At 38.2% G+C, this 21,656-nt stretch overlaps 1 protein-coding gene across 1 annotated transcript in view; it reads right to left on the reverse strand.

The window, feature by feature from the left end:
* Window positions 1-12,399: 12,399 nt before the first annotated feature.
* LOC124157130 overlaps window positions 12,400-21,656 on the reverse strand; it is a 282,883-nt gene continuing 273,626 nt past the window's right edge. Inside the window, exons 4-7 of the mRNA XM_046531634.1 lie at window positions 18,089-18,222; window positions 16,757-17,057; window positions 14,987-15,909; window positions 12,400-14,840 (exon numbers count right to left, since the gene is read on the reverse strand). Of these exons, the coding sequence (XP_046387590.1) occupies window positions 15,791-15,909; window positions 16,757-17,057; window positions 18,089-18,222 (554 nt within the window). The 3' untranslated portion in view covers window positions 12,400-14,840; window positions 14,987-15,790. The remainder of the gene's footprint in view (window positions 14,841-14,986; window positions 15,910-16,756; window positions 17,058-18,088; window positions 18,223-21,656) is intronic.

The raw sequence follows: 21,656 nt of genomic DNA on the forward strand, positions 1-21,656 counted from the left end.
GCCTCTGGAAACATCATTAGAAAAAAAAAGGTTAACAAGACAGAACTTCGCTTCATTTCGAACTTCTTTCTCCCTCGCTCCCTCAGAAGGCTCTCGTGTTCATCTGAGCTCATTTTTGGCCATTTCAATTGTCATGACAACTTCAAGTGACTTGCTTCTAAAGATGAAAAGCAATGTATGCGAGCAGTTTTCCTGTGGTAGAGAAGAAAATGTGACTACGGCAGGACTACCTTGTATCCTCAAGACTGGTCGATAGCCATGATATCCACTACACCACTTCTTCAGTCATTCTTTCACTTGCTCTTGTATGACAAAACTCCAGTGTCTCTTTTTTAATGTTTCCAATGAAACGTTCACGAGCATAGGAACCGAAACAGCAAGTTTTCTCAAGCAATTCAACACATTTACCTATATGCTCAAAATTACAGCAGTCCCATAATAACATAATACGCTTGCAAGACAAAAGCTTCGCGGTTCATTCAAATGCAAACCCACTTTTAATCCCATTGATTTAATTGCGTCTAACGATAAGACGAGCAAAATTACACACAGAGTGTATGCCAAATATCTTAATAACAGTTAAACTGATTGCAATCAAAAATACAACATAATAGTAATGTAAATCGGTAGTAACATTATGAGTCTGTCTATCGTAAATAGGGTGGTTTCCTATTATTTTTTTATTGCCTAAATCGAAAGATTATTACTCCTGGAGTACGTATTTCACGCTTTTAGAGTTTCAAATGACGATATCTATTTTTCGCGATTAAATGAAAAGTGAAAATTTTCAAGCGCGCGAAAACGCGACGCTTAAGTATGAATGCCGGGAAGTCTCTCCGCGTGACGTATTTCTGGTTCCCGTTGCCGCCCTGCGAGGTGACCTTGAGGCGAGGCTTAGCGCTGATACGACGCAGGCTGCTAGCGGGTAGCCTAGTACCCTGCTGGCTGGTAGCGCTTGGCTTAAATAAGGATTATTAATAACTTATCAAACGAGGAAAACTTTCTGACCTTAGCCAGTTTTAATAAGTGATTGTTAAGACATGTTTCCCTGAGCTCTGCGCCTCATGCATGCATTGGTAACCTCAGACGATGTATAACTCCTATCTTCTCCTATAGAAACTAGGTCCCTGTGACGTCACGTGGAGTGGCATCGCATGGGCGCCAATCTGGCCCTTTTCAAATGAGGATAAAAATGGACCATTGCCATTCGTCTAACCCGGTATTTCTAAAACAAAATAATTTGTATATTATGAATACACTAATGGTGGGTAACGAATCGCAGTCAATGCCTTTCGTTTTCTTTGATGAAGGAAACCACCCTATTCTTGTGATAAACCTATAGAGCGATTTCATTGGCGTCGCCAGCGAAATTCGCTCTTGGCGAATGTTTACCTTCACTATATGCTCACCAGACATGGCAAGAATAACTTATTCGTCGCCAGACGAAGCGAAGCACTTCTGAGGAAATAATTAGCGAAAGAATATAAAAATGAATACGCAGTTTGCCAATCTTTTCAAAAAATCGCGTTTGCTTTAGCCAGTAAGAACCAAAATCAGGCCCCTGGATTACATTATCCACTCGCCATCAACCCTGATGATCATACGCGACTAGGGTTGCGAAACGTCGGCCGAATGGCGAGAGATGACCCGGATAAAGTCCGAACGGCCCTCTTTCATAATATTTGCCGGGAAAGCATTAGATCTCTGCTAAGAGGATCTTTCCAAGCAAAGGGGCGACATAACTGCGATATATCGTATAAAAAACCTCTTTTGTTTTGATTTTTCCGGAGCCCCAGTGGTCCAACTGCCAACCCAACATAGAGGCGCTGGTGTAGCCTGTTTTTCTGGGCAGTAATGAACTGAGGGCTGCCATATTGAATTTCGCTGTAAACAAATGTGATATTAAGGCTTATTGATAGTTATTAGTGTTAACTGCAGACTTTTTTTATTGCTTACAGTGTCCCTTACGATTTTGGGATGTGCTCGATGAAGGATATGATTCTCAATAATCTTGGTTATTGCTAAATTGCATGGGTATGAAATGTATTTGGTGATGAAAATGTGAGTAATTCTTTGTTTCCTTCATTATTCCATTTTGATTTCGACCTGTGATTAGCCTACCTTTTCTCATGTTTTCAACATCTCAGGGTGTCTTGTATTCCTTATATTTCAATATGTTTTTCATTGTATTTTCAGTTTTTCCAGTGTTCAAACTACTCATGGATCACTACTGCTATGCTTTGGCTTGTTTAATGCTAATCATTTTGTTGGTTATGTATTTAATTTGCTATTTCAACTTTGTCCTTTCAACTGTTTATTTGTCATCAATTGAGCATAATTCATTAAGTTTTCTACAATGCTTACATTTCTTAAAACTTTCTCTTTCATTTTGAAGTAAGAACTTAATTTCTACTACATTGGTATAAAATATTCATCACTTTTCTCGTTGTCAATTTTTGGAATACTTTCTTTCGCGTAAGTGATGGATATTAACTTCTAAGAACCTTTCATTTTAAGACTCCTCTGCCAAGATATGTTATCTTAATGGGTACTCATCATGAACTACTTCCAACGAAATGATGTCCTTCTCCTTTCATAATTAAACAATTATCTTCCATGATATGATATCCAAACTTGCATGCTTATTTCTAGTGAAGTGTTGTTATGGTGTACGGTTTCAGGATTAGCATTATTTTCCCTGTCCCAGAACTGTTGCAAGATACATCTACCTCAAGGAAAATTGGGTCACCCTCTTTGTCTATAAGTGTGGATTGTTTACTTAAGTAATGGAATCTATCTCTTATTACGCAAAGGCTGCTCATCTCTCATGTTGCCATTGATATCTCTCATGTTGCCATGTTGTCATTGATATTTGTTGCTTGTGCTTGTAGAATTGTTAACTTCCACAGATTTCATCTCTAGTATGTCATATTTAAATTGTTATTGTTGTATTTCTTTTACCAGTTATTGTATCAATAAATACCAATGTCCACTGAAGTAAGTTTCCGAGATCATTATTCTTACCAACCACCAGATCGCCAGTTGACTTTGTACATTAATCTTGCATTATGGTTACTAATTTAGTAACCTGGGGAAGTTCATCAGGAAGATTTTCCTACCTTCATTGATGTTAAGTCTCTCGCAATTACAGTAGCATTATTAAGCCTGAATAGCTTGCCTTATCGTGACGCGTAAAAAAGTTTGAAACACGCGCCGAGATGTGCATTCAAACTTCGCGGCAACCTTGGACCACTGGCATAGATGACACTGATGTATCAAAACCTATACGCATTATCCTTATGGATATGTCGCCCCCTTGTTTCCAAGGGAACCTACCCTGGAGAAGCACAGGTTTGCCCTTTGAAACTCAAATGTTTTGCCTGCTTGGGCCAATTTTCATCAGGTTTAAAACACATCCGCAGCGCAGTGAGTGCTGAGTGGTTGAGTCAAACTGAAACGCTCAGTGATCCATGCTGAGAGATTCAGTTCGACTAAATATTTTTTTATGTATTTAATATTGTGAGGCATATAATAAAAAAAGTTATAAAAGTCATAGAGCTCATCATCACGCAAATAAGTTCCGGTTAAAAACAACAATTATAACTACTATTGATACATATATAACACTTCTCCGTGAAATTTTGATCTCTAAGTCGTATGCAACACGAGTGGTTACTTTTATAAAACCATTTAAACTGGCGGTGGCGACAAGACTTCTAGAGGCAGACTGGAGGATCCTCTAGTGTAATATTCGTGATCATTCCTTTGGATTACGGATTACACACCATGACTCATGTTCAATGATTACATTGTTCGTGTCCCGAACACACACTGTGTCCCACACCCAAATACTCTGTCCCTACGAGCCCCACTCCCGCACGGAGCCACCCTCGACCTCCACGAGGACGCATTCGAGGAAAGACTAGGAGCATCAGCAGCAGCGTTAATTAACGACGGAATTTCCGGGCGGAAAAAAAACATTTTGGAAGAAATAAGGCAGAGGTGATCCGAAACCGGGATTAGGGACGCTCCACTTCTTTCAACGGATCCCTTCCGATTCAGGAAAAAGAGAAAAGGAAGAAAGCACAGAAGGAAAAGGTACAGAGAGAGAGAGAGATGAGGGACACACTTTATTTCGCTATTTTTTCCCCTCTCCCCTTACATACACCTCGGCCATTCAGCTCCCGTGCGGTGCGCGAGCTTCTGTTTACGTGTATGCAGCCCCAACCGGCTGGTGATCTTCATTAGGATTATCGCGCCGAATCCGCTTTCGAGATCACAAAAGCCGTGATCCTAATGAGTTCCGCATTTGTGCGGCGCAATCGAGTCGTTGCAGGTCGGGGACATTTTTCTTTTCGGGGGACGACGTTACGGCAACATCTCGAAGTGAAATGGCGAAATGAAAAAAAAAGAACAGACGAGAGAGAAATGCGCAAGGTGGCCGGGAGGGCACAGTGTGACGCAGTCGTTAAAAATATTACGTCGTCCGTCACGTACAAAAGGAAGCCCTATTAGCATGGCGACATCCCTCCGGACTCGTGGAAGAACCCCTGAGTCCCAGTAAAACGAGTCCCGTGATGGAAAACACAAAAAATGAGAAAATACCCAGAATTGGCAAGGGATTCCAAGGACACGATTAAAATTTAGTCTTTTGATTCGTTAAATGCCGTAAACACACATACGGCTAGTTAGTATCCTTCTCAAGCTTTCCGCCGCTTTGCGAGTTGGATGTGATGCGATGTATGAGCACGATGTGAATGATAGCAATTTTTAACCAAATTTCTAATTGCTTTGCAAGGAAATGTAAAGGGCGCGTTCACATATCATTTATTTTATCAACGTTGACTGAATGTGAAAATATAGACATTTGAATTTTCTTCCGTTTTTCGATTCGTTGCCTACTTCTGGGACCACTCGCGGCGCATCACCGACGGCCTTAACGTTTTAGTAAGCTAGTTGATGACGTCACATACTCGTCCAAGGCGGATCACTGGTAATCTAATTCTTTTTGGCCTTTTACATGGGCGTCATTAAAATCGTTGTTGATTACCCTCTTGTGACCAATTATTTTCCCTCTCTGAAAATATAAACACGTAAACGAATTAGAACTATAGAAATATATTTTAGGTTTCGTAACCAAGACCACGACCCTATTATCTCATATACGACAACCAATCAACATCTGAAACAATTACTGATAGCAATTTCAATGAGGAGCTTCTTTGGTTACTTCACTGCCTTTTTTGAATAAGAAGAAAACGCGCAAATGTTCACTATAAAGCAAATAATACCTAAAATATGTATTTTTAATATCTTTACGTTGGAAATATTTTTCCTTGAAATCAATCCTTCAAAATTAAATGCTGCCGAAAGTTTTAGAATGCTACTGTTACATGAAGTCACAATGCCAATGTAGCGTATCCGCCGATATAAAATGAGTGCCAATTCACTAAATTGGCCTTTGGCAGACGGGGAAATTTAAGAAGGAAACTTCTTTTACCAATCTTCCGAATTTCCTTTCATTTATTAGATACTTCATTGTAAATTGAAAATAATGGTCTTTTTTATTTGGTGCGATTCATAAGGGATAAAATCCTGAATGGCAAAGCAGCGCTAAATTGTTCACTGTTTTCCGATTACCTTAAATTTCTGCTGTATTCACTTTTTATTTTTTCCCCAGAAATACAAGATAACATTACAGATGAAAGCCAAAAAAAGGTATATCATCTTCTGATTACTGCAAAAAAGAAATTTTCATTATGTAATTCATAAATAGCTTTAACAATTACCGATAATTGCGTGACTGTAAGAAACGAAATAATTAAAATTATTTAAGCCGCAAGTTTTAATTTTTCGATGGAACATGCAACATTTATTTTATCAAATCTTCAGTAAACTGTATGAGACATACTGAACAACGTAAACCGAAAACTTAAGTGAATATCAATGCTTTCTGTGATACATGTGAAATTTTATCCTCTTTAAATTTTTACCATTTTCACTACAACAGGGGTACTTAAAATAATAAGTGAAACCTGTAGGAATAAGTTCAGGTAAAAAAACCTGAAAGAGAAATTAAAAAATCAAGGTGAAAGGACGAAAAATTCGGGAAAAACAGGTAACCAAATAAACTAAATATGGTGCATTACAAACCAATCAACTAGCACCAATGCGTCCAATCACCTCTACATGATGAGAGTTTACCTTCCTATTCCCATGTTTCACCCTTCCATTATTTCTGCGAGTGAATGATACCAATTACTCAGTTGGAATATATTCATAGCATAAGAAACTATAAAGCGAGAAAACTAACCAACTACATGGGAGCCATATGGTTAAATCCATTGGCGAGCGAAAATAACATTTCTGCCATTAAGACTGTATCTCCACAGAAAATTGAAGAACACTTAATCGAACCACAACCTAGTCGTGGAATACAAATATCAATCCATGTATGAAAATAGGCAAGGAAGTTGGTTGCCACCCACATCTACCAAAGGAAAGCTGTTTTGCAGTGGATTAATAGGTTTGTAAAATAGCCTGAAAGCCATCGGAATTATCAAGGTTAAGGCTTTGATTCTGGGAATGAATCAGCTTCATAATCGCCATCCACTAATCAGGGATTCGCGCAGTTTTTTGCCTGACGGTGGCTTTCGTCGTCACGTTGCCTCTCATTGGGGATGGATTCTGGACGAAGCTTGCTCAGGTGCCGGGCGCAATCGTTGAGAGCTGAAATTCCGAATCGAATGACAACAGCAGAGAAGCATGGCTCGCGAATACGAGGACACATGATAAATGCCCACGAGGACTCGAAGCCGTGATTAATGCCTCTTACTAAATCACTCCAACGTGTCCGCTGGCGAGGCGAGGGAAATCGACGCATGGGGCTTGTAACCCAGACACACCCGGTAATCCGCAAAAAGAAAAAAATTACCACGCTACGGAGAGTTTCCCTGAGAATCGCGGATAACAAGGACAAGCTATTGCCAAACGCGTGGACGTTTTTCTCCTTCGATCCCATTGGGTTAATCGAAATGAAAAACATGAACACTAGAGCGTACACGAAGATCAATTCGATCCAACATCGATTTGGAAATTTATCCATAATTAAATGCTGCGCAATATTATTTCGTGACTATTGATCATAATTATGTTCCTTTATGTACAGTAATAGTTAGGTTCATTGGTGTTTACTTCTGTAAAAATGAAATTTCATGCCGTAAAATTGTCCAAAAATAAATATGATCGCTCAAGCAGGAAAATTCTATTTAGATGAAATGAAGGCGTGCATATTCTTTATATGACCTAAATATTGAGCTGATAATTTTTGCTCAAACATTAACACAGCCTTCAAGCTCAAATATCTTCTATTCTATTTCAAATATAAAACCTTTTTTTCAGCCAAATAGTTTCACCCTGTTTGTCTGTCACATATTTCATTCCATACATATAATTTTATCAGAAGCCTAATGTGAAACAGACTTGATTGTCTGGTTCTTATTACGTAGTGGGAGCACGACTTATCTCATTGTACATGGATTCTCTTCATATGTTTCATTAAATGAAGGCTTCTTTGCAGGCTAAGATACGAGGATGAAATTTAAGTTCATTAATTACAAGGAAGACCTATTTTTATTTAGAGCGTGGTGTAATGCAGTGAACAATTATTTTGAACTAAGTATAGTATTAGTTATATCAACCAAGATCGAAAGTTTAGGACGTGTTTGAAATCGCTTGGCAAGCATTTAGCCATAATCTATGAAATCTTACCTACTTATGCGTTTACGTATAAAATATTTCCATATAATAATGTACTTTAATTTATAATTTAAAATTAGAACTGCTGTGTTGAAATTCTTATCAGCCAGGAAACTAATAGGACCAACCACAGTGAAAATCTAGCTGCACAAATGGCGATGTAAAATCATTGAAATTTAAGCAAACTTGTTATTTTAATTCTGCGAACTCGACGGTGTGGCACTGATATTGTAATTAAATGGAATTATATGACTCATAACAAACTCCTGCCGTGAAATTTATGATTATCAAATAAAAATTAAAAAAAAAAGAAAAACTCTTGTAAAGTCTTCTAAGAGTTCGGTTAAAGGAAGCTGAAACAATTTAATGGTGCAGTAAATGGTTCATTAAGTTCGCGAAATGAAGAAGTTTTTGATATCATTTCCCTTTTTGAGGTGTGGGAAACTTTCACTTCGAAATAAAAGAAAAGTTTTGGATGCTTGGATACATACGGAGGAAAATACTCCTTTTCCTCGTGTAATTGGCCTAATTACTGCTCTCTCGGAAGTGCATCAATGAATCGCCCGTAATGCCTCGACCTCGATCGCATTGCTCGTCTCGTCAGCGACCTGCCCCGAAGCAAGAAGATGTTTGTCTCGGCCCAATTCCATCTCCAATGAAAGCTTCCCAATTTGAAAAAAAAAGCCTACCGCAGCAGCTGAATAGCATTTGGAGGAGCAAATGAAAAGACCAGCACATTTCATCTGCAGTGGGAATTAACAAAATGATGTATGAAAGTCGCCGGATAAGTTTTTTACCCCACGGCGGGCACGGGCCTCGCGAGTTGATGCTAGCGGCTATACGTCAAAAAAAAGGAAAAAAATATTACTAATCGGGTGGGATTGATAATTTCTTATTATCATGCGGCAGAATACATCCTATCCTTAAAATGGCATGAAATTAGGCGCTTAAGACTTAAACAATAAATAACATTTTACTTATTACTCTATTGAATCTTTAGAAGCTGTGATATGAACCTACTCCATTAGGATTTATATGAATATCTATATATTTAAAAAAATTATCCCTTTTTACTCTCAACTATACCATTCTTCTTTACTCGAAACAAAAAAAAAACAAAAATCTTCTCGTAAGAGAAGTAATATTCTTTCGATTGAGTATCAATGGAACATAGAGGGAGCAGTATAGGATCAATTCTTCATTTCAAGTGAATACGTAACTTGTTAATTGGGAGGATTGATTTTGAGAAATGATATAATAGCATAGGAGAGTATGACAGAACAGAACATGAAAAGGAGTGGATGAGAAGCTGCTATAGCCATAAGAAGTGCAACCCTAGAAGAACGTGTTTAATGATAGACGGGCGAAGAAAGACCTCGAAAGAGATATTTGGAGCAGGCGATGAATGATGCCAGGGAGAATCAGGACAAACGTGAAAGGATTGAACCGGAGGAAAAGCCGCGTCAAACCCATTATCGCATTGCTGACTGTTGATGCTGAGACATATTTTGAGATAAACAATGGAGGAGCATAACCTTCTCAAACTGCTTAATCCAGCGTCAATGAAGAAATGCAGCAATATTTGTAATAGATGCACTGTGAAGCTAGTTTAATTTCCTAAGGATAAACTGTACATGTAAGGAAACAAAGACTTCACCTCAAACTAAATACCTCCACCATGCATAAAATAATGGACCCATGGGAATTGCATTTCGATACAAATTACGTGAACCTGTGCGTTCAGGTTTAAAATATCGGTCAGGTCAAGTAGGCTTTTGTCTGTTGAGTTTTTGACATTGCTTCACACGTGTTGAGACGATTGCAGCTATGACAGTGAGCGCATCGTTCCACTTACCTAAAACCTTTCACGGAAGACCTACAGACATTAATTTGTTCGCACCGAATGTGTCTTTATAAGGTGCATTTTCGCGTTCATGCGTGAATGCATTAATAATGTACATAATATGTAACGGGCCTCTAAGAGTACACATAGCCTGACTGCCATGAAAATGATTTTCGCTGGTACCGTGATGGTTATTGAAACGAGATTGATTGGTTGACCTTGATAAACCTTGCGCGGATTTGAGATTAAGTGCAATATTATAAAAACAGGGGTAAAAGTAAAAATGAGAGTAGTTTTGATACAAAAAGAATATTTAAATATCATTTCAGAGGCACTGAATAAGGATAAACATAAAACCAACCTTCCAGAGCCAGCGCGAATCACACTCAGAGAAGGCAAGCTGCGTCAACTCCGTTACTGAGTAGCACCAACAACATCGTCTACCGAATACGTCAAATTTCAATTGGCTAGTGTCGGAATCGAGTGCGTACTCTCCAGCCTCGATGAAGTCGAGTGTGACTGTGCTCGATCGTTCCATCGTCTCAAGTCCACGGTCAACCGCCGTATATGAAGGGATTCGGGTGTATCGGCAGCTGCTAAGGCGTTTGCCAACAATTGTTTTGCTTAAATTCATTAATACTATGTGCTATAAATGCTACAGTAATCTATGCTCATATCTCTACCTAGTAGAAGCGTTCCTAGGTACTGCGAAAAGTGAGGCACGATTTCTCAGGCAGCTGGGGATTGTGACTGTGCTCGAGGATTCGTCGTCGAGCATAGCCGCATTCGGTCCCTGGTTTCCGATTTGCTCATTTCTCCGTTAAAATGTAGTGACTCAACAGTAGCCGACCGAATTTGGCCGAGTACAAAAGCTGTTTTTCAGGTGTCTATATCCGAGTTTTACTGTGAAAAGAGGAAGACGATGAAACATCTTTGACTGCTCTCCGTCCAGCCTATACGCCAGGATACACTTTACATTACCTTAGCATGACTTGATGTGTGAACACATGAACGATTTTAGTGGACCGAAACGGAAAATGCACGATTACGTGAAATAGGTTCTATTTTGAAGAAATAATTTTTCTGTTCATACATTCGCATAAGTCGCGTGGTTACAAAGTGTATTTTCCTGTTCATTCATTACGACAATAACTCGTAAGGGGGAATCGATCGTGTAACAAAGCCTTGAGAATAACATGCTACCATGAAGGAAATCGAATTTCACGCATTCGGAGAGCCCAAACTTAATTGGAATTGTATTTTCCCCATGGTACCTGTTTTAAATAGAAAATAAATAGAAAAAGAAGAAGTAATAAATTAACAGCATGCAATATTACATAAAAGTAGGCCTTAGAAATTTAAAAAAGGATAATAATAAAAGCAGTACGACACCTTATCTGCGGGATGTTATATCCGAAGAGATCTTCATGGAGTTGACACCGCACGCCCATCCCCTGACAATTCTTGAACTCACGCTGAAGAGCAAGGAATGCCTTCTCGACACTGGCTAAAAGGTATGACTCAACAGCAGTCAGAGTGTAGTACAAAGGTGTTCTAGCTGTTCAGGTAGAACGGTGAGTAATCAAATGCTGCCATTTATGCTGTACAGTGCGGTTAAAATCGACGATCTAACTAGGGCCACCAAGTACCAAACGGGCTGTATTCCTATCTGGCAAATTAACATGAAAAGCTTAGATAATTACAGGACTGGGAATTCTTAACTCAAATGACCAATTCCAAATTTTATCGAGAGTAGCAGTTTCAAGTGTTAATTCATCAAAAAAATTAGCACCTGCAGTTCTAGTGAAAGGTAATTGATAAAGATTTTTAAGTTAGATATTCCTTTTCATGGAGGAAATCCCCCAGCAACCATTCCGCCACTCATGGTCATTGTCAGTCCCGTAGTAAGGCACCGAGGCCCAACCGCGGGAGAATGGGTGAGAGACAAAGAAAAATTCGTCAACGCCTAGAGTAGAGAAAAGGGTAAAAGCGGGACGATGGCTATGGTTGGTGAAGATTAAAAGTTGTGTTTATTAGGTCATAAGAAAGAGTTGAGGTCATATATATGTGAACGGATCGAGGGATAAACGGATTGGGCGAAGAAGAACGCATTGCCAGGAATCTCATGTGTAGTTATATACGTCCCCAAATTCGTATGGAAAGTCACCATTGGGAAGACCGTTGAAAATGAATGATATATACACAAAATTTAAATAAAAACTTGGATAATTATATAAAATTGGGTATGTAACAACGATTCTCTCAACGAATCTGATGAAAACTTGAGGTGCAAAGAAAAATCGTGTTAACCCTTTATCACATTTCTGGGGTACGAATATGACATCTTCCCTTCGCCCACGAGAAAGGATTCAACTTAATAAAATATGTTCTCCTTGAGAAATTATTATAAATATATGTTTCACTTGCCCTTTTACTTTTTACCAATTTCATGCTTATTATTTAAGGAAAATCGGAAATATACAAGTGCAAATTTTAGGGCGGCTTCGAGGAATTTACGAGCAACAGTTGCGCTGTAATAAGCATTCAGTTCAGTCTTAAGGTAGTCTAGCGATCATTTGAAGCCCTTGGTATTTATAGAAGTATTCCCGTATCTTCGAAATTCACACCTAATGCGTCTGGTCACATGTGAGCCTGCCACGGGAAATTAAAATCCCCCAATACGAGTCGCAAGTTCTCATTCGGGGGTGCATGCAAACTACATAAAATATGACGAAAATTTAAATGTAACTGACTTAAGTGAATGTAATTGGGTTACACAATTCAAAACAGAATTAGGATAAGTATCATACATTTATTAAAAATTCATTATGCATTATAAAGTTCTCTTTCATGTAAAATAATGGAAATATTAAATGACTTGGCCAGTCTAAGAAATACCAAAGGTGACTGCTTTAATTAATACATGAGGTAATCCAATCAAAAAAAAAGGAATGCACCTTAAGAAGGCTCTCATTTTAGAGGCCTGTTACTCCAGCAGTTAGTTTGCAATTACCCATAAGGTATATCATTTGATTCACAAAATATGTTGTGTCATTACAAATGAATTACATTTTATTAATTGGGAGTACAATGCAATTAAATATATTTACGTAATAAAAACAAGTCTAAAGATATAAAACAAAACTTATTATTATTTTAAGATATTTCAAATATGCAATGTACTACAGTAAATTAGAAGTAAGGTTTTATAAAGGGGACTTAGCAAATTCTTTGGCTCTTCCATGATGACAGAATGGAGATTTGCTTGTACCTATGATGTATGTATGTACACGATTATAACTCTTTTTGTTTTTCAATAGACTAGATTCATATCATAGCTAATTAAGCTATAAAAACGATTTTAAGGTTATTATCCCCTATTTCTGTATCATTCACTGCCATCAAAATAGTTTCGGACGAACATTAAACTTTTCCAAGTTCAAAATTTCTTTACACAGAGAAGAATTTCATACCGATAGAGCATCATCAGACTTTTTAAGCACCAATCATTGGAATTTTTGTGAAATATTAACTATGAAACATTGCTAAAAGCATATCTAGACAGTTTTATTCACATTATTTCATTTGCCAAACCATGCCAAAACTTTGGAACGATCAAAAGCATAGGTGGTGAATTTTTCCATGTTGTTCTATCCATAAGGGTGGTATTTTTCATTTTAAGTCGACAGTTCTATGGCCTCTCGTTAGGTTAGTAAAATTCTACATTTATTTCTCTAAAATTTGAGGATTGCTCATTATTTTGAAAATAAAAAATACGTGGAAAAATATATCTAGATAAAATAAGAATAAAACCAATATCCACACCAAACCTTTGGCACGAGTGATAAATCGGGTATTTGATAAACCAAACATGAGTGTTTAGAGTTTCAATTAAAATGTTCAAAGTAGTAATGGGAAAACACACGAGTTTTTTAGCAGCTCATTTTTTAAGGAAATTGTTTTGTATATTTAATAAGGTGCTATATTTTGACTAAAACGAAAGAGGATGGATTATGCCATTGCGCAAAGTGAAATATCGTGAAAAATAGGATGACTGATACAGAGCGAATTCAGGAATGCTGGGCGAAACTAAAATGTAATATGAATAAATAAAATCTACCTATGTAAGTGGATACAAGGTACAACATTTTGATACTGCTTAAACATTTTCGTGTCTCTTACTTCAAAAATTATTTGAAAGCGGTGGTGAAATAAAATGGCAATAAACAAAGAAATTACAAAAAAATGACCTGATATAGCTAGTAAAATTCCAATTTTTTGGGTCAACTGAAGGAAATATGGAATTATGCTCGGAGTGAACATTGTACGGCGAAAAACATTGATGGAATCGTGGAAAAAATCTACTCCATCAAAAACATCGAAATAATGCTCACTGGATCCTGGCGGTAAAAAAATAAATATGGCCTTGCCTTCACTTATCGCTCACGTACTCATCGACTTATTAAAAACAATTGGGAATTGATCTAGGAATTTTTGGGAATTATTAATTTTAAAATACATGCTTGATAGCGACACATTTAGTTTCATATACATGTAAAAGGGGATAATGTTGACATTATATCATTATAATATCAGAGGTTACACCATAAATATTTGTCTGATAAAAAAAAAAATCATTCGCTTCATTTGAATGTTACCATTTTCATGAAAACCCATTCATGCCAACTTCAAAGACTGATTGACTGAGGATGTTCTTCTCACTATCCCAATTCATTGCTCCTTGAAGATAAGAGAGAATTTGGGACTAATCATTGAAGAAAAGAGAAGTTTGGGTGAAGTGTCTGAACTTGAGATCGTTTCTACACCCTCAGTTGTCCATTCAAAATATCACTCTGACTTTGGAGACTTGCACAAAAAAGAATAATCCGTGAGACGGTAGAGGAGCCAAAAGTCATAACAAAACATATACCTTAAGCACTTCGTCTTTGATTGGGTATGTTCGCTCACTGAATGACTGTACTCACAAAAACAGCTTCACATAGCACACAGAGCAATTCGGCGAGCCTTACACAGCCAGGGAATAACGAATGTCAAATAACAGATGAATACTGAGGCTGAAATTGACCTCCATAAAAATTATCCCGCTTTGTTCATTCACTTCACGTCCATCCCGGATAATATCTCCTGCCACACACAGTCTCCTATGACAGCCAGGAGTAATTCACAATCAAAAACTGCGTCAGCTAGGTTGGGAGAGAGATGCATTGTTTTGGATTGTCTGAAACAAAAAGTATGCATTATTTACTTTCATAAACATTCTTTGCTGGTTGAAAAACGCTCTTATGGATGAAGGCGTTAAACATAACTTCTAAGGAATCAAATTCAAACATAACTTTTTCACAGCGTAACATGAAATACACTTACCCTTTCCTATACGAAATGGATGATCCCTCCAGACAATTAAGCACAGCGTTGGAATGGGACAAGTTTCAACAGTGGGAAGCATCTTACACAGAGTATTCAACATGTTACAGAGAGAACGTTTGCCCACACGGTTTAGGTAAGCAACTTATAAATGTTTTTTTTCCTTCTAATTAACTATGAATTATTTCCCATTCAAATCTTCTTCAAAAGGCTTCTCATCAATATGCGCCCACTTCTTAACAAAACCACCGATTCCCAGGGCATATATCACCAAAACTTTCTTCAGCAACATTTGATACTGCACGTCCATGAAGCACTAGTGCTGCGAAACGTTGTAGTGGAAATAAGACAACCACGTTCTCATATTATTGGGAAAGATAATTCATCACGAGCCACCTACTTGCACACACTCAATGGATAATAGATTCGGCCATTGGAAGTCACATGTATACTGCCCCTAATTCACCAAAGTTCTGTGTTCGTTTTCAATACTTGATCGTTAGAGATCCAAATAGCAAAAGAAGTCCAAATCACTCACTTAGAACATGAATACAAAAATGGAGTAACACATTTTCGCGAGTCCTGTTTTTTTTTTTCAAAACTTCACACCTGTTTCTCCAAAATATTCCTTCACCTATTACATTGATCATGTTTCCAAGTAGAAAAGTGTGGCTATAATCCCCCGAAGAAGATTGAGAAGTCGATGTGTGAGGAGTTTATTATTCAGGAGTTGAGGCTCACCGTAAGTGGAACGATGACGCTTTCTCACTTCCATCGAACTGACACGGTCGCACTGGGTCGTCGTTACCTAGCGTGACGTTGTACGCTGGTCATGGATGAGACAAGGATACTATAGCTGGCTGGGAATAGAAGTAGGAGCACTTGGTGGAAGCCCCAAAAGACAGTAGACCTCGTCTCTGAGCCTGAAAAATAATGAGTGAAATGAGATTTTCATTAGTGTACCCAATATACATTTTCAAAGCGAGATAAAAACGCTATTAGTGGCATAGAAATCAAGAGTAAAAAAATCAGGGGGGTTCATGAATAAGCTGATGTGAGGATTGGAATGTAAGGGTATGATCGGAAGTGAAGAATCTGATCTGAAGTGTAGCCTTTTACGGCGCCGAAACAGTGCGGTTTTTTCGCGGTAGCTACATTATGTTATCCTCACATCGCATGGGTATACTAAATATATTACTAACAATTGGCATTTCTAAAATTTACTTTTCAGATGTCTTTGTGTTATAGTATGTGTAGTATAGACCGATTCATGCTCGGCGGGAGATCAAACCACCAAAATAAATTGACATACATTATATTTATTATTACGAATGATTTAATATTACCGTATGGTGTGCATGGGGGAATCTTGTTCTATGCTACTTGCTGGTGATTGGTTACCGCCTGAAGATTGTGTAACCCGACATACTCTTAATTTTCAAAATAATTTTGACTACTTCCAAATGAATTGCGGGCTTGAAATTGGGCTGGGCTATTTCCAATCAAATTTCCAGTCTCCTCTAATAGCCAAGAATAAATCACAAAAAAACTCAATTGAGCCTTGTACATGAAGTTCTACTCGGTAAATGATCAAACACTGGAATTTACCACCAATATCCCCAGAAAAATATTCAAAACGCTAAACGGAGGAACCGTCTCTGCAAGTTGGACTTGTCTACACGGCCACTTAAGTTAGCCCCTATCCGAAGCGCCGACAATTCATTTCAATAGATTACCCAGTTATAATAGTCTTACGCTATTGACCCTCACCTCCATTCCTATCGGCTCCGTACTCTCCGGAAGCGACGGCGGATGCGGCAGCCGCAGCGGCCGTGTCACCTTGTCCCTTGCGGATCTCGAGCGCGGGGGCTTTCTGCGGCCGATCGCCCTCCACGCTCTCCTCGTTGCTGCGCCAGTACACCGTGGCGATGGTCGCCAGGCACTTGAGCTTCATGTCACCGTTGCGGCGAAAATGCTTGGGCCGCACCTTGAACTCCAATCCCAGCGTCGAAGTCTCCAGCCCCTCCCGGTCACTCGCGCTGAAGGGACCACGCAGGAACGAGGAATCCGCCTGAGTAAGGGAAAGAATTATTAATGCCAGTGATCTGGGCTTTGGGTATTTAACTGAGCCTCATGGCCACAGATTCAGTTAGTTTCACTCACAATCCGCGTATGATCACAGGAACTATAACCTGAAAATAACAATGCACAGACGCTTGAAATCGAAAATAAGTGGACAAAATCATAAAATAATGCTTCCCAGGTAGGCTTCTGAAACTTAGCAATAATATTTAAATTTGGTTAAGAGCAATTGAGTAGGTTCCAATTGACATTTAAATTCGTCGTTGATGATTTTAAGGCCGATAAAAATAACAAAACTTCCAAAGGAACGGAATTTTACTGTTTCCTTAAAAAATCCTAAGGATTAAGTTCCAGCTAGCGCTATTGGAATATCTAAATGGGATAAAGTATTTCATTCTCATCTAAATATTATATTACTTTTATTGTAACACAGTTTCATAGATTTATACCTGCTCTCTGGTGCCGTTGCGTGACAAAAAGAGGACGATAATTTTATACTATTGTTTTACATGAAGTGGGAGAAAAGTAGCTTATTAAAATATATTTACATAAAAATTCTTTTTATAAGACTAGGTGAAGTGTTTTCTTTAACATATGTGAAAAAAGCAAAAAAATATTCCAACGCCGGCGGTAACCCTATTGTTTTTAACACCTGGTCGGGGCCTGGCCACTTGGGCAAGCTAGGCCTTGAAAAGCCGTGATTTGTTTTGATTTCTCCTGTAATTACGACGTTATTGTCATCTAATGGCCCATTGTTTGAGCTGTTTTATTCAATTCATATTTTAAAGTATTCATAAATTAGACAAATAAGAGAATTGTTCCCAAATTCTTTCAAAACATACTCCGCGCACACCTGTGGAGTTGGACAACACAAGACATTGAGGAAATCACTTCAAGCAATGACATGTACTCGACTATAAGTGCCTGCTTTATGCATCCTAAAAGTTTGTGAATTATTAAGCTTTGAAATAACTTTTTGGACTGGATTTTTGATGGACGAAAAATCAACTCTTTCCTCACCTGGTCTCCATTGATGAACCAAATGAGCTGTGCTGCCGGTTTGGACCGCCCAGAGGTACAATTGACGCGGACTGTGTCGCCAACCTGGTAGCGAGGGCGGCCTCCCGAGATGCGAGGACCCTCCTCCGGCAGGGCTGAAAACAGATACATAAGCGTTAATAATAAATTCACAATATCGATTGGGACTACAGTGAACCATATTAGAGCTTGACAGTTTATGATCTATTCAGAAATTTGGTCCAAGAGAATGAGAACAAAGTCGGAAATAATTAATATGAAAAAAATGCTTATGACAGTCTCATTTTTGTGCAACTGCACTACTGAGGAGTAGTTAAGAAAAATGCATGGCAGAAAATAAACCCTCTGAATAGTAAACGAAATAGTGTGCCATAGAAGTGGTTCACATCCATGTGTTCTCATTAAAGATCTTAAAATATATTCGACTGTTACGTATTTGGTTACATTAGTTAGAAACTTCATGCATTAAGGCACCTTAAATGATAATTTCCAGCGGCGACATGGTCGAAATACTCAAATTTCCAATTTTTTATACTCTTTGTCTCTACGCCAATCCAAAATATTCCATGCCATAGAATGTTATCCATCACGCCGAACACTGCAAAGTCAATGAAAGGAGTACGGATGCTTCAATGGAAACTCTCTAATACTTACGACTGCGATGAATCACTTCGCATATTGAGTTATATTCAAACCCTTTCGAAGTATTTTTTTAGCTAGGTGTAAGTTTGAGTTCAGCTCTCGGGCTATTAATCAGCACCTCTTTGAAGATGCTCGGAACTGAATATTATCGGTAGAGTCTTGGACCGGATTCGAATTCCGAAACTTCGATGAGTGAGATTGAGTTTGCTTGTTGGAAAACCAAAAAGACGCAATACGTTGGCAGGACACAAGATGAATCTTACTTCAACATTTTTTTATAAACCTTAGATGTGTATACCTGAAGGATATTTTCAAAGAATAACCTAGATATCACATTTTTCTGGTATATTAGCAAGGACAAGAAAATATATTTATGGAAGAGTAAATTCTTTTCATATTTGGGATGGCATTGCGTCAAATACAACATCTTTTTCCAAAAATATCAGAAGTTTTACGGCATAGTTATTTGAATAGAATCATATCCTGCTGAGAAAGAGAATTGAGGATAGTCTAGAAGGTACGCTGAAGATTTAAAACGAGGAATTTCAGAAAGAGAGGCTTCCAGAGAATATTCGTAGGATTCTTTCAGTCTTTTCATCGAGAATGCGATAGGCCGGTGAGCCTAGCCAAAATTTACGTTATTTCTCCGTCAGTGTCCCCTTCATATCCACTACATACAAAAAGGTTTCTTTCCTAACTCGAAGAATTCCGAGGCCACTGCGACCTTTCCGGCTCCAAGTTGGCCTAGCGTATAACGACCACCCTTGCAAGGGAGTTCACAGCGCCTCGAATACTGCCCGCGGCTACCCTCAGACCCACTTACCATCGTAGAGAGGAGAAAAATGGCAAGAGAATGTAACCCCCACACAGCTAACTCCTTTTGCAGAAGTGTACCGAACATCTCCATCCCCTCCAGTTTTCAGCTCCCTGCCTGCCACTTGACCCGTCGAGGTTTCTCTCTCTCTTCCAACCACTGGTTTAAGAATAAAAAAGCGCTGATAGTCTCCTTCTGTCGGAACCTTGAAGAGTTGCCCCTGGCTCTGCTCCCTTTCACTCTTACCCTACTAACTTTTTCCCAACCGGCTCACTCAAGGAATCGAGTTAAGCCAGCCTTCTCGAGGCTCCCCAAGTCTTCGCTCACTGCTGCCAAGTCATTCTCCGCTAGACCGTATTCGCCCCAGGGCTTCTGCATACCACCCTCTCCCATCAATTGAACCGCGTTGTTACGCTAGCAGTGATGGATATTTTCTTCTAGCTTCGTACACTAAGCAGCCAAGTGACTGCAGTTCTCATGTAAATAAACTACGAGAGCTGCTAGGGCTCATCTAAGTTCTTTTCTTCCGCACAAATAACCTGAGCTAGTACTTGACACGCGCATTAAACGCATATATAAGGCTGCAATTTCACTCACTGACTGACTAATTCATCACTATTCGCAGCCCAAACTGTGATAGGTGGGGGTATTTGGCTTATTGGACGTAAAAGTAAAAAAAATTCATCGGGAGAAAAAATCTGAAAACTTGAAAAAGTCGATCATTTTTCGAGATATATCGACTTGAATTAACATGGGAGCCTTATGGGACTAAAACTTTTTCGCTTTTATTTTGTGCTTTTAAACGTCTGAGGAACATGATATTCAATGGACATAAAGTAGATTTTTTGGGACGTTTGTCATGGCGACCAATTGATATTTAGTATTTTTTATTATTTTTTGAACGTTTTCTATGCTTTTCTTATGGAAAAAGTTTACGAATTTTTTTGACCAACTTGCAATAATCGTAGGATAAATTCCTTGAAATATAAGGTGTAGGATTTTTTGGATGATTTTTTGGCTATCTTGAAATGTTCATACGTCGAAACAATTCCGAGGAATAAGGGATTTCGATTTTAAATTGTTGTGAAGGGCGAATTTTCAAACTCGGATTTCGGCGTTGAGGCATGTGCCATATGAAAATTTGGAATCTCCTAGAAAAACCGTAGAGGGTACTTCGTACCCTCACTATCTACCTTACTTTTCCCGTAACCATCTTTGTTAATTCATAATAAAATTCCGAAAAATATCCTGCACGCGAAAAATCATTGTCGCCATTTTTTTGTGGAGCATACAATCTTGGATATCTTAGCAACCGTTTCAGCTTGATGAATGAAATTTTCAAGGTATTACTTTTATCAAAAAAGTCAACTTTTGCAATGATGACCATTTCGCTCGATCGATTCATGTGCGAGTTATATCGATACTAATCTCCTTAGTTACGCTTTAATCGCTAATAACTTTTTTGTTAATCAAGTTTTGAATATGAAAGTCAGATATATAAAATCTGATAATATGTTTTATCAGACAAATGTTAAATCAAGCGGATCGAATGATTAGAGCCGAACTAATTATCGATCAAAGTGTGCATTCGATAGATGCCTTTTTTAGACTTATTTACATAGTTACGGGCATATAAATTTTAATACATTGGTAAGATAGAAAAGCTCGATGCACACATACAAATAATTTTGATGAGTAACGATTCCTAATGAAAATATATGGATATGAAATTATATCGATAGGACTCATTTTCTCCTTTGCTATTGACCGTACCTCTCTGATATTTTCAGGGTAGTACCTGATCGGTAATATAGATGTTTCGTTATAATAAGGGCTCCATGGCAACCATAGTTTTCATTTTATATCGACATTTAATTTCAATGTAAAGTAAATGGCGATACACTCATATCGTTTTTACGTACGATTTCATTCAGGATTTCGAAGTGGTTGCTAAGGCTGGAAGGGATTGTTGATGTCTGGTAAACCAACTCTACTACACGTAAGCGTAACCAATTCATTATTTTGGTTTAAACATTGACTTATTTTTTACTTTCAATGACGTTTGCATGCATTACACCATTTCAAAATGCTTAA

Source organism: Ischnura elegans, chromosome 4 (genome assembly GCF_921293095.1).
Source record: "Ischnura elegans chromosome 4, ioIscEleg1.1, whole genome shotgun sequence".
Taxonomy (NCBI): domain Eukaryota; kingdom Metazoa; phylum Arthropoda; class Insecta; order Odonata; family Coenagrionidae; genus Ischnura; species Ischnura elegans.